Source organism: Triturus cristatus, chromosome 11 (genome assembly GCF_964204655.1).
Source record: "Triturus cristatus chromosome 11, aTriCri1.1, whole genome shotgun sequence".
Lineage (NCBI taxonomy): Eukaryota > Metazoa > Chordata > Amphibia > Caudata > Salamandridae > Triturus > Triturus cristatus.
In genome coordinates, this window is record NC_140594.1 from 565,171,543 (window position 1) to 565,187,388 (window position 15,846).

Here is a 15,846-nt window from a genome sequence, read left to right on the forward strand (position 1 = left end):
TGCATTGCTAGATATGGCAAGTGATCAAGCAGCCATCTTAAGGACATGTACTGGACCCTGGTCATTACAAGTTACCAAGCACCATTTGTAGCTGGGTATCATGCACCTTGTGTTAATAAATCTGTATGATACCAGTACTTGATTTGCTATGTCATGCACCCAAAGGGCACCTTAGAGATGCCCCCTGAAAACCTACTAATTCTCTAGTGTGCTGACTAACTGGTATCTATCAGCCTGTCACCACAGACTAGTTTCTGACCCTTGTAGGTGAGAACCCGCACTTTGAGGTCAGAAACCATGCCTGCTCAGGCGAAAGTAGATCGCACCTCTTTTAGCAGGATGTCTAGTGAATTAGAATATCAAGGCCAGAGACTTCAAAGCCTCTTATGCCTTTGATATGCGTCAAAGGCTTCCCTCCCAGACCTGGGGAATGTCACCCCCTGCCCTAGGGTCCAGTTGGCACCAGAGCAGGTGGGAAATTAGTCAGTTGGCATGTTGCTCTGTCCGGCTAGGCACACCCCTAAGGTGTGCCATCTGAAGTGGACAGCCAAGAAAGGATTTCACCATTTTGAATTTGGTGGAACTAGGAACTTTGGGTCAGGATTATGCCTATTCTCCTAAGGAAATGGCCATATAGTGGGTTTGGTCGCCCCAGAGGTAAGTAGCCCATTGGCTACTACCATAAATTCCCCTAAACACCCCGAAATTCAGTATTTAGGGGTCCCCCTGACACCAGAAAATCATATTGACTACCTGGGAACAGAAGGACACAGAAGAGCCGAAGATGTGAGAACAGAGGACCTGTACCGAAATTGGCACCAAACCATGCCCGGTTGCTTGCACCGCAACAATCGCAAAGACTAACTCGTCCAGAAGCTAAGCAGCCTCCCCAAACCCTTGGATAACGTTCCATTGCTTCAACAACCAAGCAGAATCTCACTTGGGGTGGAGAGCCACTCCCCTGGATCTGCAAGCACTGACCACACTTGTCCGTACTCCTTTTTGCTGACCTCCAGGTCCACCGAGGGAGCATCTCACCAGGCGGAGAACCCCGTGGTTCTAGGAGGTCCGTTTGGTCTCCAGTCAGTTTCAAGATGCTAGACCCTCTAGGAGCCCCACAACACCAATACTCTGGGTACCAGAGCATACCACAACCAAGGCTTGTTGTGTCTAGCCCGGACACCACCGATTCCAAAGCCTACCTCCCAACAAGTGATTTCAGTATGAACGAGGCCTACATCAATAGTGGCCCTGCTGCTCTATTTTCTTTCTAGATTACCCAAGTAAAGTGAGAGCCTCCATCGCAAGCGACCCGCCGGACAAAACACCTCTGAGTCCGAGCCCCACAGCCACAGTTCACATAAACCGACGGTACCCCTTTGCCCCAGAGATCTTCAAGAGCCGAACTCCCCTTTGGATTATGTTGGACTTTTACCCAAGTGCCCACTTGCAGCCTTTCTTTTACAGGCAACTTGACATTAACTAGTAGCCCTTGAGGCTACCAATGTGAGCAGCACCTCTGCACCCGGAGTGACCTGGTCAAGAAAAACCAAACTGCTGGTGGTTTCTTGGCCACTGAGCACCTTAAGTCCCAAAAGCTACCCTCAGAAAACGCTTGCAAGTATATGTATACAGTATGTTTCTCCCGTAGGATAACATTACCGCTTACGCCTCAAAAAACGGTATTTGAGCATTTTACGGTTTTACTGTAAAAATCTTATCTCCAAGAGTACTTACCAGGTTCCAGTGATCTTGGTGTCTAAAATGATTTAAAAATGTGTTATTTTTCTAAATTGACCTTGATTTCTTTTTGAGTATGTCTCTCATTTATTGACTGTGTGTGTATAACAAATGCTCAACACTTCCCTCTGATAAGCCTCAGCCGCTCGACCACACTACCACATATAGAGCACTTGGGCTTATTAAAGTACAACCTGGAAATACATTAAGAAGACCCCTCTATCTTTAAGAAAATCTTATTTTTGCCAATTGGAAGAATAAGGTTGACTCACTGCAAAATAGGTTCAGTTACAGACTTGAACCACACTGTGATCTAACCCCTTCAGCGCGGCGCGGATTACCGCGCTGTGCTGAAGGGTTCTTGCGCGGGCGGGGCCGTGACGGAGTGGTTCAGTCATCCGCACAGCGTGACCGACGCACGTGACGGAACCACTCCGTCAAGCGCATCGAAGGGGTTAAAGCATGTTCACCTACACCGTTCTCAGGTTTAAAAAGTCTGCCAGCATAGGAACAATAGCAAGCCTACCACAAGAAAAATAACATTTGTGCTACTAGTCGTATGAACCCATTCTTGCTGATTTCTTTTTTTTTTTAATCTCCTGCACCTTTTGTTGTTAACTACTTGGTATTGTATTCTAAAATTGGGCCTGTTATGACTGTTATATTGTGCTGAGTAATGTCTTACCAGTGCTTAAAAACTAAAGAAGAATATTTCTAATGGAGTATGTTATGATACATTGGCCATCATGATTTGTGGTAATGGTTATAGCTGGCATCATTATCTTTTCCATTTTATAAAGGACAATTCTGCTCCAAAATTTTTATAAATGGGACTTGTATGGTCTGACTTGGACAAATCCTACAATTCTATTATTACTGAAGCCAAGTCAAAACTAAAATTATAATCTATAATTCTAGGCAGTAGCCATTGAATAAATGTATGCATTTGCCTGACATTTGAAAAGTGAATAGCTTGAAATATGATATTTGATTTTTTTTTTGTCTGTTTACAGAATTTCCGCACCTGAAGAAACCACATTTCACCTTCTCCACTTGTCTTTAATGAGAGAATACATAGACTACGAATTTTCGTCAGTGAAAGTACGCATTTGCTCATTGTTCTAAAGATCTGTTGCACAATGTTGTTGAGATAATGATATGACATTACCTTTGTCTCTTTTTTGGCAACAGGACAAGATTCCCTTTAAATATGACCCTGAACGGATAATCGATGATTGGATATTAATGGGCTTTCTTGTTGGCAATGATTTTATCCCTCATCTACCTCATTTACATATTAACCATGACGCATTGCCGCTGCTTTATAAAACATACATCAATATCTTGCCTCAGATAGGAGGTAAAGTATTCAAAATGCAAATTCTTTTTATGACTGTTCTGAACCCTGTATACTCTCCTAAACCAAATAACCAGAGTTGTACTTGTGGTGGTCTGCAGTTACAGTTACAAAATCTAAATAAAGGTGTTTAAGTTTCGCATCTAAAGCTGAGAATATTTCAATCTCTTAAGAATTTGCTACGGAATATGAGCATTCACTGCAGACATGTTTATTGACCGGTACACAGCTATTCAGTGCTGCCTCCCTTGTCACTTACTCGATGTGGCATGACATCATAGTTCATGGTAGTATTTGAGAGCTGTGACAAATTGTCGACTCGGTCTTTTTACTAGCAGTGATTCACCAATGATTTCCAATTAACCAAAATTTTGAGAAATAGAATTCACAAAAATACTACCTGGTCCATCTTAAAGATGCTACATACATCTCCATGTATGAAAAAAGGGATGGGATTGAGTGATTACAATGTATTGGGTGCTGAATGCTTGTATGTGTAATACATATATGAGGCAGCTATTTACCATGACCAAGAAGGAAGCAGCACAGTTTAAATGTTCTAATCAGCGAGTTTGTTCCTGCATTCATCACTCTTGATGAGAACACAGTACAGTGCTGCATACTGTGCTCCGACCATTTAGGGAGATTACGTTAATTCCTAAATTATTATTCTTTTTTTTTTTTTTAGGATACATTAATGAAAGCGGCCATCTTAACCTCATGCACTTTGAAAAGTATCTTGCCAAATTGGCAGACGTAAGTATCTTTGTATAGCAACATTCTGTAGTTTGGTTCTGGAAATGTGATTAAGTGTTGAGAAGAGGTGTGGTGCAGTGACCAGGGCGGCTGACTCCGGAACACGGGGCTCACGGTTCGATCGCTGGCGGCAGGTTAGCCCAGCACCTTGTGACTCTGGGCAATAGCTCGCTTAATATTCCCGACGGCCCCAGCGCCGGGACACCTCGCCCCGCGGTAGGTGCGCGCTTTACAAATGCTGGTAGTAGTATTATTGTTTCTAATGTAATTTATGCCCAAAACATTTCACTTAAAGTCCTCAATTCTTTGTATTAAGAAGTTCCTTAACTTTGTTAGTGGGGTCAGACTTCTGATCGCTTCTTTGAATTTATTTAATTGAATTTTATGTAAACCGCTTCATGAATCTGATAGAGACATCTAGCCGCAGCTTCCTTACCTTAGAATATCCCAGGTTGGATCCAGAAGACTTTTGCTTGAGCAGTACCCTTGCACACGCTGGTAGGTGGCATCGGTCGGCTCTACGTGAAGTCAGCGCCGAAAGTGACATTTGGGTCTCCTATGTAGGTGCCACCTTGGCATGCTGACGGCCGTTCTTTTCTTTCTGCACCAGCTATCGCAGATCTGTGAAGAAAGCTACCCTATGTCACTTCTTGACAGGCTTTTTTAGTGTGTAGGTTTTTTCCTCAATGTCAAAGACGACTTCTGGATTCCAACCATGCAGTGCCTGCCATCGCACCATGTTGGTGACAGATTCACACTTAATTTATCCCTGGAGCACGAGCAGGACTCCGTCATACTCCGACTGCCAGGCCATGGCTGCGAAAGGTTTGAGGGATCGATCCCTAAAGCTGCTTGTAGCCCGGCGTTCGACTTCACGCCGTTTGTTCCGGAGTTCTCGTTCCGATCGAGAGGAAGGTCACCACGCCAGGAGTTCTAAGTCCTCGTCCTGCTAAGTCATCAGTTCGGTCAGGTAAGAGGCATAAGAAACACAAGAAGTCGAAGTGCTTCAACGTCTCCCAGTCCGTCGGCCGACGTGATGGAGGAGTCTCGATGCTCTAGGCTTTGTACTGTGGAACCTGTGCCTGGGTCTCTTTTGCATTTCCCTGACTTTCCAGGAGCCGGAGTAACCCCCGCCCAGCTTAAAGAATTCTATAACCCCGGAGGCTCAGAGGGCACTCCCATCTTGTTCCGGGCCGGCGAGTCCGGCGTGTATGTGTCCCCCCCCCCCTCCCCCCCCCCCCCCATGGATCGTAGTGGATCCGGACAGGTGCCGGTCATGCCACTGTGACCTTCCCCAGGGCCAGCCTCTGCATCGAGACTCCCAGTGCCGCCGGCGCCCCCTTCGCTCCCGGCTGCGCCAGCTCCATTTTTATCCCTGACGATCTGGAGCCGAAATGGCACCTATCAACACAGTTTCCGATGGCACCGTTGGGTCCTTGGTTGGTCCCTCAGCCTTATTTTGAGGGGCAACGAATGGAGGAAGATTGGGAGGGGTCGCTGGACTCTTTACAAGACCAGTCAGAGCAGGAAATTGACTGATACGATGAATTGGGTGAGACCAGTGGACTGGATACCTCCCCAGATTGTGGCCCTGCTCTCTCTCCCTATTGTGGTTATGTAGGAGGGAGCTTCATAGGTTAAGGGGGTGAGAAGGGCAGCGGATGTCCTGGGCCTCTAGATCCCTTCAGTGAAAGTCATCTTGACAGAGGTCCTGCAGCTGGGTATTGCCTACCTTCTGCCGTTCAACGAGGCCTTGACTGATGTCCTCCTGGGAAACTGGTCCAAGCTCAGGACAGGGGCTCCTGTGAATAGGACAGTTACCTGCCGCCATTGCCCTGCATCAGGCGACCTAAAACTCTTCACCAACCACCCTACCCCCGAGAGCTTGGTGGTCCAGGCCTCTACTGCACAAGGCGGGTTCCCTTCCACACCCCGTAGAAGGAATCCAAGAGGCTAGATAGTTTTGGCTAGAATTTTTTTTTTCTTCTGCCAGCCTTGCGTTGCGGTCGGTGAACATTGCATGCCTTTTGGCCCGTTACGCCCACTCTGTAAGAAAGTGGGTTTCTGTTGCAGTAACCCCCCCCCCCCCTTTTTTTTTTGCCTGATAACTGATGCACTTTTCCTTGTTGTGCCCTGGGCTCCTGCCAATCAGGTGCCCAGGGCCTGTGTTCCTTCCCTAAAAGCTGCCTAACGGCGCAGACGCAGCGCCTGGAGCACCCAAAGCAGGGAGGAGGCGGGAAGCAGCGCGGGAGGCACCAGCGCTATCCGGCCACGCCCACCTTTCACCGGACACTTCAAACCCACCTACCGCCTCCCGCTTCGCGGGAGACGCAGCACCTGGAGCACCCAAAGCAGGGAGGAAGCGGAAAGCAGCGCGAGAGGCACCAGCGCTACACGGCCACCCCCCCCCCCCTTATACCGGATATTGCCTGCAGAACTCTTCCGCCCGCATCTACGGCCGTCTGAGGTCGAAAGAGGTCGGGCCGGGCCACCCCCCCAAAAAACTTCGAAATGGGTAAGCGCAAACAAACAGCTAACATGGAGGTGGAGGGGAAGAGAGCGAAGGTTGCCAGAAAATCAGACAGCATTATCTCCTATTTGTCTACCGCAGTTGGGGCTTTATCAAAAGAAATTGCCAATGCAGAGCAGGAACTTGGTCTGGTAACTCCCTCTTTAGCCTGTGAACCAACTGACCGCGTGGCAGCGCCTCGTATACCCTTGGAGCCTGTGGTGGTTATTTCTAATCCACCCATTATAAGTGCCCCTGCTAACTCTACTCAGTTGGGTACTGTTCAATTGGGGCATTATGCCCATGGCAATGTAGGTCCTGTAAGGGGGGGTAAGAAGAAGAGCATTAAACGGCCCAAATCCCCAAAAGCTCCGCAGATTACTGACGGTCCTATAGGAAATTCTTCGGCGGACTTACTGGGAGACTTAATTGCATCACAACTAGAACCGCTACTTGTGGGCATTGCTAAAGACATTGTCGAGACTTTGAACGCTTGTGTTGCCGACTTGCTTTGTAAATGTTTCAAAATTGTTGCCTCCATCAAAGATTTTAGTTCACAACAATTGGGGGTTAGTCAAGAGAGGCTTAGCTCACAAAGGGTTGACGGGGGCATGGGAGTTTCCTTTGGGCCATTGGCCATACCAAGTCCTCGAGTGAATCGTAGTACCCCAGGCAGGTCACAGAGTGTGGGACCATTTCCCTCTGTCGTGCAACCGCCTTTAGGCAGGCATTCCCCTGGTAACACGCCGCGGGCATTAGCCCTGACGCAGTCCAGCCCACGGGTCGAAGTGTGAAGCATGTAAGGGGCTGTTCGGTTACCCTTGACCTTCCCCCGGAAGTGGCCCCGTTGGTGGCTGTATTTGTAGGGGTCCCTCCGCTCCGTGTGGGAGTGATTGAATCTACTCATGATTTGTTAAGGGTGACCAGATCCTGGTGCACAGCCTCCAGCTGTGGGGGACTGGACATCTATTCCAATATCATCATGGCGAGAAGGGTGGGGTGGGTTGGGCGGCGGCCAAAGCGGCTTGTTGGTGATTGTGTTATAGTCAACTTCAATAGTCCTGACATAGCAGATAGACTGTTTTGGGATGGGTCAGAGGTTGCGCTAAGGGGAATTAGACCAGTCCCCCTTGGGTTTTTCTACCCACCCCCAGCTAAATTGTCAGGCGGCATACACAGTCATTTTGGTGTAGGTCGTGTAGCAAAAAACTCTCTCCCCCTACCTCCAAGGCCATTTTTTACTCTTTGTCAGCCATCCATAGCGGGGTGTCAAAGCTCTGGGGAGACCCTAGGGCTTGGTGATTGGCAGCTTCCCTCTAGTGTCCCTTTGCCCCATCCCCCCAATCTGATCCTGAACAACCGTTTTACCCCACTGTCTAATTTGGAGGCAAATGATTGACCGTGTCTGACCAGTCATCTGCAGCTTATTACGTAAACCCTGTTGCAGGGGTATGCTGTAAATTAATTAGCTGGAATGTTGCTGGGATTAGATCAAAGAGATCGGATCCAATCTGGCTTGATTATTTAGGGAATCATGACCTTATTGCCATGCAGGAATCATGGGACCCGTCAAGTAACTTTTGTATGGATGGTTATTCTAGCTTCGCGCTCCCAGCAGTCATGGGCGAGACGAGTGAAAGGGGGTTTAATATTTCTTTTTGCTCTACATCTGAAGGGCACATTTACTCGTCTGTTTTCTGGCTCGAACAATTTTCTTTGTGTTGAATGGTCTGTCTCCCACTCTTTGAAAAGTTTACTGATTAATTTTTATAATGCTAGGGACTGTATTGTCTTTAATCCACATGTGGTCGCTTTGCAAAGTTTTATTTTAGAGTATAGTCAAAAACAAAACACTGGTTTCGAGATCGTCCTTATGGGTGATTTTAATGTTCATCCTTGTGATGCTGAGTGTTATGCATGGGGCCATGAAGCCCATGAGGGGCCATCAGGTGCTGCGGCCTCTCATTTTGAGCACACTAAGTTTGGGGAGGCCCTAGAGGATTTCCTTGCTACCATTAATATCTTTGAACCCAATTTTATAGAGGTAGGGGGCAGGGTTACTACTTATAAAAGCACCATTGCGGGGTCAGTGATTGATTACATCATCTTGTCTTCTGGTGCCTTATCCTGGGCAAGAGCTTATAAAGCTGTCCCGTCGGCCTTTAGTGATCACAATCCGGTGTATTTGGAGTTGGAAATGGCCGAGAGCTTGGGTGACGTGCGCCACGTTTGCCAAATTGACCCACCCCTGATCACGAAAGATCAGGGCCGCAGGATCAAGTGGGCAAAGGTGGTCCCCGCATCCTTTTTAGAGGCTCTATGTGCAAAAATTGACGAGCCTTGGGCCACTTGCCTTAACGAGAATTTGCCTGCGGCGGAGGTAGTCTGTGCTTTTGAAGTAATCTGCTCACAGATCTCTAGGAACCGGACTTCCACCAATATTGGTGGTTGCAGCAATCCAATAAGATGGTTTGATGGAAGTTGCTCCAGGGCCCATAGGGTTTTGCGTCAGGTGCTAAAAAGCAGCCCTAGAGATAAGGCGGCAATTGCTGTAGCGAGAGGGGCCTATAAGGAGGCCATTGCCAAACGAAAAAAGGTGATAAAAGCGGAGGCCTGTGATAATCTCCTATCCATTGATGTCCTTCGGGACAGTGGAAAGTTCTGGGCTACAATTAATCATCCATTCTTTACGGGTATTGAGGGCATTTATATGGATTGTGTAATCCCGGACTAGCAGTGGTTTGATCATTTCAGTAACATATATGGGGCAGGTGGCTCAAGTCACCCAAGCAGCAGCATTTCCTTTGAACCCCACTCTCTGCCTTGCTTACCTTTCGATATTTTGGATGTGGAGAAAGCCATAAGGGAATCCTCTAGCAACAAGGCGCCGGGCCCCGACGGCGTCCCGGTGGACCTATATGGCTCCTCACCTAAAGTATGGGCAAGGATTTTAACAAATGTTTTTCATGCTGTCTCTGGCTATAGGTTTCCTGCTTCGTGGGCTACTGCGGTCATTATCCCAATTTTTAAAAAGGGTCATCGTGATGACCCTTCTTGCTATAGACCCATTTCCCTGATAGACTCAGCAGTGAAGATCTTGGGCAGGGTTTTACTTTCCAAACTCAGGGATGGCCTAGACAGCCGGGGTGTTCTGTCTAATCTACAATATGGGTTTAGAGAGAATAGGGGGACCATGGATCAATGTTTAAATCTTCAGCTTTTAATTAGCAAATACACGGTGGTGAAGGACGGGTCCCTTTTTATGGCCTTTATGGACCTGTCGTCCGCTTTTGACTTAGTTAACCGGGAGAAGTTATGGCTTATTTTGCTGGAAATGGGCATTGACCCCCCTCTAGTGAGTTTTTTAGCAGCACTCCATCAGGACCTTTTTGCCTCAGTAAGGGTCACTCAGGACGGGAAACGCACTAAGCACTTTAGGTCAGTGAGGAGGGTGAGGCAAGGGTGTATCCTCGCCCCACTCCTCTTTACTATTTACATTAACGGCCTGGAAAAGTCCTTGGGGAACTCTAGGGCGGATGTGCCGCGTGTAGTGGATTTAGCTATACCGGTTCTCCTATACGCGGACGATGCTGTCCTGTTGGCCCGCACTGATGTGGGGCTTCAGAGATTGCTGGATGCCTTTGGCGCCTTTATGGCCGCCTTAGACCTTAAGGTGAACATAAAGAAATCTCATTTTATGGTAGTGGGGAAACAGGGCAAAAAGCCCAAACTTAGTTCTTTTTTCTGTAACGGGGAAGAAATTTCGAGAGTGAAGGTTTTTTGTTATCTGGGGGTCCTCTTTGACGAGAGAGGCACTTGGGGCCCGCAAATCAAGCTCAAAAGCATCTCGGTAGCCAGGTCCACCTCAGCGCTACTGAGTTTTGCCAGAAGACTGGGGGCACGGCCGATGGAGGCCCTGCTGAAAGTCTATAACTCGGAATGCTTGGCCATCGCCACTTATGGTGCCGCTTTGTGGGGTTACGTCGCGCAGGACATGATTCAAGTGGTAGAAAACAGATTTCTGAGACACTTGCTCTCAGTTCCCCAATCTACTCCCACCTTCTCTATTCATTCGGAGGTTGGTTTGGGATACGCCACGGATACATTGAAGATGGCCCCACTATTGTGCTGGGTGAAAACCTGGCTAAATCAGGAAATCACTCTTAATCACATGATCCTTAACGATGTTTTAGCTATGAACAATGTTAAGAGAATACCCTGGCTGGAGTACGTTAGAGCGGCGTTCTCCCGTCTTGGGCGTCCTGGGCTTTTTCTATTCCCTTTACATATCGTTAAGGCAGATGTAGCATGGATTTAGCAGTCTTAGACAGGGTAAAACTGGATCGTGAAGAGAGGGAACTTACAAAACCAAGCGTTGGAGCGCATTATTTGCTTCTCCTATCTCCCTCTCTGGAACCCTATTTAAGTATTGTTTCTAATCCATATCATAGATTTCTATTGTTGAGACTCAGATTTAATCTGATTCATTACTCACTAGGTTTTTATCCGTCCTGGGGCAAACCTGAATGTGGTAGGCCGTGCCCATGTGATAATTTCTCATACCAAGACACATTGCACTTAACCGCATCGCTGCTCATGACGGAACAACTCCATCATGAGCCACGGGCGCCGTGTGCTCATGACGGAGTGGTTCCGTCATGCTGCAGCCGTTGGCGGCCACTCCGCCCACGCGGCGCTGATTCCCCGCCTGTGCGGGCGAATAGTGCGAGTGGGCGGAGTCGTGACGGAACTACTCCGTCATGAGCACAGCGCGCCCGTGGCTCATGACGGAGTGGTTCCGTCACGAGCATGGTGGCGCCGCGCTGCCCCCAAACCCCCCCCAGCGCCGCGGCAAAATTCGTGCCGCGGCGAAGGGGTTAATTATGTTTTGTGAGTTTTATTCTGCTAGCCGGAAAAAATATTTGCTCCCAATTTTGAAGGATGCCAGCTTTTTACAAGTTAGACCTGCTTTGTTATTTTTACAGCAGCTGAGCAGTACTCGCATTGCATTTAGTGTGGCAAATTTCCTGGTGGCAGCTGTGCGTTGCAAATAAAAAATTCTTCCAAGCCTGTGCAATCCTGATTGACTTTTTCTTTTTTTAATCGTTTTTAGGCATCGTTTTTAGGTATGGTATTTTTAAAATGTGGACATGTTGTAAATTTGATGGTGTATATTATGCTCGTTGATTGTCTCATTTATTGTATGAAATGTGTACTTTTATGATTTTAATTAATCAAATAAAGTGTTTTGACTGACTGACTGCCTAACAGCCAAACCCCAATTGGCATCTATGGTCACCTGTCAGCCCCTGGTAAATGGTACCCTAGGTGCCCAGGGCCTTGTTACCAGAGAAGGCCCCTAAGGGCAGCAGCACTTATTGTGCCACCCTTAGAGGCCCGGTACCCTGACACACACACACACACACTGCCTTTGCATGCTGTGTCTGGGTGCAGAACAAAACAAAGAGTCGACATGGCACACATCCCTGTGTGCCATGCCCACAACACACACTGCCCTGGCATACCTCAGTCACCCCTCTAGCTGGGTGCCCTATGCCAGAGGTGTGGGCACAGCTGCATGAGCCCTGTGCCCCTACAGTACCAAGGTCCATTCCTGGGAACTGTAAGTGCAGTGCTGCCATTAAGAGTATATGGTGCTGGGAGGTCGTCAACACGAACTCCACAGCACCATGATGGATACACTGAAGACTAAGAAGTTTGGTATCAAACTTCTCAGCACAGTAAACCCATACCGATGCCAGTGTGGGATTTGCTGTAAGATGCATGACAGAGGGCATCTTAGCGATGCCCCCTGAGCCTAACCTACAATCCACGTCTTGTCTGAGGGGCTGCCTAGGCTGCCACACAGCAGACAGGTTACTGGACCCCTCGGTAGAGAGCCAACTGCTCTCCTGGGCCTGCAACAATGCACATCCTGGGAGAGGTGCGAAGTCTCCTCCCCCAGGATGTGCAGGGGAAGCTTCAAAGGCATTCCGCCTTTGTGAGCTGCTCCAGGCCACTTGCTGTACCCAGCAACTGGCCCCTACCGGTTCTCAACCCCCTCACTGGCGGGAAGACTGGCCGGAAACCCCAAGAAAGGACAGGGGGTGTGCCTGCCTCTGCCAACCCCACCCCTCAGGTGGGGGAGGCGAGGTGAAGCACGTCCCAGGGCTCTTGCCATCTTGAAGATGGGGAGCCCTGCCCAATCCGGACTAGGCCACTGCCCCCCTCCTACAGGAGAGTGGCAGGATAGGGGGTGTACCCACCCCAGGGCAGGGACCAAGTGGTCCCTGCCCTTTACCTACCTGTAACGCCCCTAAATTTAGTATTTAGGGGCACCCTGAACCTTCCTTCCTCAGATCCCGATTTGGAAGCCAGCAAGAAGATCAAGAAACCAGAAGACCCACCACGCAGCTGCTAACAAAAGGACAACATCAACTGACTTGGCCCCAGCCCTACCAGCCTGTTGATCCTTGAACCTGCTCCTGTGGAACTCCGGCGCCTTCAGTGGTCAGCAACCTCAAAAACCCCGGAGGACCTGACCACCTTGAGACTCTACCAAGATTGGGACTCCCATGAGCAGTGGCTCTGCTCAAAGCAAGTTTCTAACCCCTGTCATCACCCCGGAACCGCGAACCCTGCACACTCTGCACCCGCCAAGCCTGGTCTGTGCCGGAGTGAACAAAGACCCCGAGGATGTCCCCCCGGCGACTGTGACCCCGAATCCGGCACCCAATGACTCAACTCGACGCTCCTGACGACGCCTGCAGCCTCAGAACCAGGTACCCCCAACCGCGATCAACAGAGGGTAAGATTTCCCAGCATCAAAAGGCACCCCTGCACCCGGCGCCCTGCGGCCCCCTGTGCCCAACTCCTGGGTACCTACCTATCCTCCAACTACCCAACTTACCTCTCAAAGTAGTGGTGGCACCTGAAGAATCTTCGTCTCTGAGCTTGCAGCCTTTGTAATCCATTGAGCGCCCAAAGGCTCAAAAGCACCCTGCACCCAGCCGCCCGAGTGGCCCTGGCAGTGTAACTTCTACTCCTACTTACTTACCGCGTGGCCTGGTAGTCAGCAGCCACCAACTAAGGCCCCCTTGCCTCCCACAGGATAACATTGGGCCTAACTCACTCTGCACCCGGCTGCCCCTGTGCCGCTGAGGGTGTAACAACTGTACTTACCTGACCCTGGGAGACTGCTGAGTCTGTGCCCAGAACCTTAAATCTGCCAGTCTAGTACTTACCCAAAAGCCGATATCTCACTTTTCTTCCATAGGGTAACATTGACTGGTTTTCTCAGAAATTTCTTCTAAGTGTGGAGTTTCTACACTTTAAAATATTCACCTAAAATCAACCGAGTAACGAAAACGGAAATACTCACCTGCTATTAGGAGAGATGCCAGTGCTGGATCTTGGTGCCCAGCACTGACCCTGAAAAGTACTCACAACCGTACTTACCTCTAACTCCATTTTGTCCCATAGAAAATCATAGACTGTTTTTCTGTGAAATTTCTTCTGTGTCGATTTTGCAAGCTTATAAATATTCCTTAAAAATTGCCTGTATAACTTAAACGCAGTTTCTCAACTGCTTACAGGTGGTACACTAGTGCTGGATCTAGGATCCAACACTGACCTAGAAAAAGTAACCATAACCCCACTTACCTGCTAAGTGAATTTCCTTCCATAGGATAACATTGGTAAGTTGATCAGAAAGTTTCTAACTGTCAACTTTTAAAATAGCAAAATATTGCTTAAAAATCACAATAGTAACTAAAACGAATTTACTTGTTTCCAAGAACTGTCCCAGGGCTGAATCTAGGATCCAGTCCTGGAGTTGGAAAAGTAATCTTGAAAGTGATCAATTGCATATAACTTAAAATTCACATTGAGCTCAATGTATTATTGTGTTTGAAATTGTGTTGCCTATTGCAACAAACTGTAACTATTACCTGCAAAAGTCAATTGCCTATTGCAAAGTAGTTAACTAAAGCATCTCATTCTGAGAAAGTATATTTTGATACCTCTTGTTGGTTCTAAAATAAAACAACCATATATTTTTTTAGACAAACGATTGGCCTAGAGTTCAGTTCTTGAGTGTGTGAGACCATTTGCTGACTGAGTGTGTACAACAAATGCTTTACACTGTTCTCTGATACTGCTTTACTGCTCGACCAAGCTACCACTTTAGAGAGTAAGGTTATATCTAACTTTAGCTTCTGCCAAACCTCTGGGGATTGTGGACCCTGTGCACACTGTACCTATTTGGGAACAGTGTATACAGAGCCACTTTCTCACACACTCCTTGTAGGAAAAGGTTGCACAATTGATGCCACAGGTCCCAGAGATGGCCCAGGCCATTCTCTGCCAAGCAGTATCAAACGGGAGAGATGCAACAAGATTCACCATTTGTTGTGGGCTTGACACCTCTGACTAACTGGGCAGAGCAGTGTCATCTACGGTGGCTGTACGACGCCAGGCAGAGAACTTCTGGCTTTTTTGAAGATGTCCACGCTTCCCTTAAGTACATTCCCTTTGATGGCACTTGTCTCTTCGGAGACCAGGCAGACATGGACCTGGAGTGCTTTAAGGACTCGCAGGCTGCGGCCAAATCCTTGGACCTTTCGGTGGCCACCCGTCACCCAACGGCTTTTCCCCCCTTTCGTGGCCAAGGAAGGGGCTTTCAGCCTGCACCAGTCACAAGACTTTGCAAGTTCACCACCCTCTGCGTGGCCATGGGCTTAGCTCCTTTTGACCCCGTGGGTCAGGTGGCCAGAGTTCATCAGTCCACTCCTCCCCCTGCTGCCTCTAAACCTTCCTAGTCCCGCCTTTCAAGCTCATCGGTTGCCAGTTGGTTGCAGGATAAGCCGTCCCCTCCACTACTGGCCAAACATCACATTGGACAAGTGGGTTCTTCAGATAGGTCGAAGGGGCTATTCCCTCCCCTTCGAGACTGCCTGCCCCTCCATGCCTCTGACTTACGACCGGCTAATGGAGGACCACCTGAACTTACTCCAGGAGGAAGTCAGGACTCTTTGCCAAGAGAGCCATAGATAGGGTTCCGGAGCGAGAAGTAGACTGTGATTGCTATTCCCGCTACTTCCTGGTCCCGAAAATGGACAAGGACCTTCGTCCCATTTTAGGTCTGCGAGCCCTCAACTACTTTCTCAAAAAGGAAAAGTTCAGAATGCTCACTGTGGCTCAGATCTTGTCTGCCATATACCACGGAGACTGGATGGTAGCTTGGGACTTGCAGGACGCCTATTTTCACGTTTCTGTTCTGCCTGCTCATAAGCGCTACCTGTGGTTCACTACAGGACACAAGCACTTTCAGTTCACAGTGCTCCTCTTTGGCCTTACCAGCGCCCCTCTGGTGTTCACCAAAGTGATAGCGGTGGTCGCAGCTTATCTGCGCAGATCAGGGGTGCCAGTCTTCCCCCTATCTCAACGAATGATTGTTGAAGGCAAGCTCACCCCAGACTGTCCT

The 15,846-nt window shown here is 48.5% G+C and overlaps 1 protein-coding gene across 1 annotated transcript in view; it reads left to right on the forward strand.

Moving 5' to 3' along the window:
• XRN1 (5'-3' exoribonuclease 1) overlaps positions 1 to 15,846 on the forward strand; it is a 1,184,094-nt gene that overhangs the window by 198,189 nt on the left and 970,059 nt on the right. Inside the window, exons 7-9 of the mRNA XM_085633624.1 lie at positions 2,754 to 2,841; positions 2,932 to 3,100; positions 3,786 to 3,853. Coding sequence (XP_085489750.1) covers positions 2,754 to 2,841; positions 2,932 to 3,100; positions 3,786 to 3,853 — 325 coding nt within the window. The remainder of the gene's footprint in view (positions 1 to 2,753; positions 2,842 to 2,931; positions 3,101 to 3,785; positions 3,854 to 15,846) is intronic.